The 2,160-nt window shown below is 41.8% G+C and overlaps 1 protein-coding gene across 1 annotated transcript; it reads left to right on the top strand.

Annotated features, from left to right (window-relative positions):
• The first annotated feature begins 761 nt into the window (after window positions 1-761).
• Window positions 762-1,899, top strand: LOC112171881 (50S ribosomal protein 5, chloroplastic). The gene is made up of 2 exons (XM_024309011.2): window positions 762-926; window positions 1,350-1,899. The coding sequence occupies exons 1-2, from the start codon at window positions 842-844 to the stop codon at window positions 1,691-1,693; spliced, it is 429 nt and encodes a 142-aa protein (XP_024164779.1). The 5' UTR covers window positions 762-841; the 3' UTR covers window positions 1,694-1,899.
• Window positions 1,900-2,160: the final 261 nt, after the last annotated feature.

The following is a 2,160-nucleotide window of genomic DNA, read 5'->3' as shown; positions in this document are numbered from 1 at the left end:
ATGCGTCTGGCTTGCTGGATAGAACTTCCCCTCCAAACACGATCTCGAGTCCCATTCCTACTTGGCAGCCTCCCATCTTTCCTTCTGTTAAAGTGAATGTGGATGGAGCTTGGGATAATGTCATTCACAAAAGTGGTATTAGGGTTATAGTAAGGAATCATCGAGGCAACTCAATTGCAGGTGCCAGTATCCTGGGTAATCACAATTCACCCATTGAAGTTGAGGCAGATGCAGTGGTAAAGGGCCTTCAACTAGCTGTGTTCCTAACGATCCAGAATATTATCATAGAAGGCGATTGCCAGGAGCTTTTCCATGCTCTCAATAACCCTTCTTCCTCTCCAAATTGGAGGATTTCACACATGTTGAGCAGAGTGTTTCATTTGAAGACTCTTTTTACCGGGATCAGATTCCATTGGGTCCCTCGTGAAGCAAACCGTGTTGCGGATGCAGCGGCTAAGCTTGCCAAGAGGAGGTCGTGCTCTCAAGACTGGGCCAACAGGCCCCCTACCTCCTTGATTTCTATTCTGAGAAGTGGTGGCCTTCCAGGGCCCCCTTTAGCTTAATCCAAGGCTCATGCCTTCCCCCTTTTGTGTAGCCTGCGGGCTTTCTCTTTCTTGTTTTCCTCTTGCCCGCTGTGGCTTAATGAAATTGTCTTTCTCGACCAAAAAAAAACTTGAACCGTAGGATGATCGGGTGAACACGTGGGGTATTCTTATTAGAAATTTGGAAGGATGTAGGTTCCTGCATCGGCTTATCCAAAAAGGCAAAAGCCACAGCAAAACCAACCAAAACTCAATCCTGAAGAAAAGGGAAGGGAAGAGAAGAGAAGAGAAGCCCGAAAATGGCTCTTCTTTTGTGCTCTAATCACCTGGCACTCAACGCCGTGTCATATCGTCCAACATCGCCTTCAAATGTCACCGCCGCTAGTAAGCTCTCTAGCTCTCAAATTGTTATGTCTGCATTTATTTTGTTGGGATGAGAATATATACTAAGAAATTGGAAAATTGAGAATGGACATTGTTGAATTTGAGCCGCCCTTTGCAATTTTCCCTCAGTATGTATGGGGTTTAATACAAAGCTATGTTGGGAAACTGTATTGAATTTTGCTTTCGTTTCTTGTTCGTAATCTACTTACTTCATGCTCCATAAACGTTTGACATTGCTCTTTTTCCTATGCGTTTTAGAATCTGCTTCTGTTATCTTTAATGAAATAAAATGATTTGCTTCCTTGTTGCTTGTGTTTTTCGTTTTGCTATAGTTGAATCTTATTTTGTGATGTCAAAGCATTCGTCCTCGATTCCCAGCTCATGTTCATGTGAAGATATTTTGTTTCTTTTTTGGGTTTTCAGTTTACAGGATGCACATGAATCCCATCATTGACCTACACCCGAAATCTTTCAATGGAGTTCGACTTAACTTGCCCATAGTTGTCAAAAAGTCGGTTTCAGTAGTTGTGAAGGCTTCTTCTGATCCAGTTGAGGGTACTGAGGCCCCTTCAGATAGCAAGGACGAGGTGGTACCTGTTGATAAGCTTCCATTGGAGTCCAAGCTGCAAGAAAGGCTGGAGCAGAAGACAAGGATGAAGCTGGCCAAGAAGATAAGACTTCGAAGGAAAAGACTTGTTCGCAAACGAAAACTCAGAAAGAAAGGGCGATGGCCTCCTTCAAAGATGAACAAGTTGAAGAATGTCTGACCTTCTACCTCAAGGTTTCTTGCAGGTTTAGTTTGACCCCTTTTTGTTTCTCACGTCATTTATTTTGTTGTTGCAAGGTCAAATGTGTCCTCATGTGAATGAACTTTGTCTGATTGAGTCGTAATGATGTGATTTCTATGAGAATAGTGTTGTCCAATTTGATCTGAATGCAAATTAAGGATGGCAGAAGTGCTTGTGCTTTTTCAGCTTGGCTAATATAAGAAAATTGGTTGATTTAGGCAATCCCATCTGGGAATATACAAATTGTTTTTGTCTAGGTCGCTACTCAAACAACATCTGAGCTTTGTCAAACCAATATAAGAAGCAATAGTTAAATCAGGAGCAGTCATTATAACAGAATATGTGCAACTATATATATGTTGATAATAAATCATTGTAACTCGGAAAATTTGGAACTGCTGATAGTATATAGTGTGGGCAATGTGATCTTCCTGCAACCGATTAGT

The sequence above is a fragment of the Rosa chinensis genome, chromosome 1 (assembly GCF_002994745.2).
Source record: "Rosa chinensis cultivar Old Blush chromosome 1, RchiOBHm-V2, whole genome shotgun sequence".
Taxonomy (NCBI): Eukaryota; Viridiplantae; Streptophyta; class Magnoliopsida; order Rosales; family Rosaceae; genus Rosa; species Rosa chinensis.
The sequence above is the reverse complement of the archived record's forward strand: the minus strand, read 5'-3'. Positions and strand labels throughout refer to the sequence as shown.

Excerpts from the sequence above, each read along its gene's own strand:
- LOC112171881 (XM_024309011.2), top strand. The coding sequence starts at position 842 with ATGGCTCTTCTTTTGTGCTCTAATCACCTGGCACTCAACGCCGTGTCA. Across the intron at positions 927-1,349 it reads TTCAAATGTCACCGCCGCTA|TTTACAGGATGCACATGAAT; the intron begins GTAAGCTCTCTA and ends TTGGGTTTTCAG.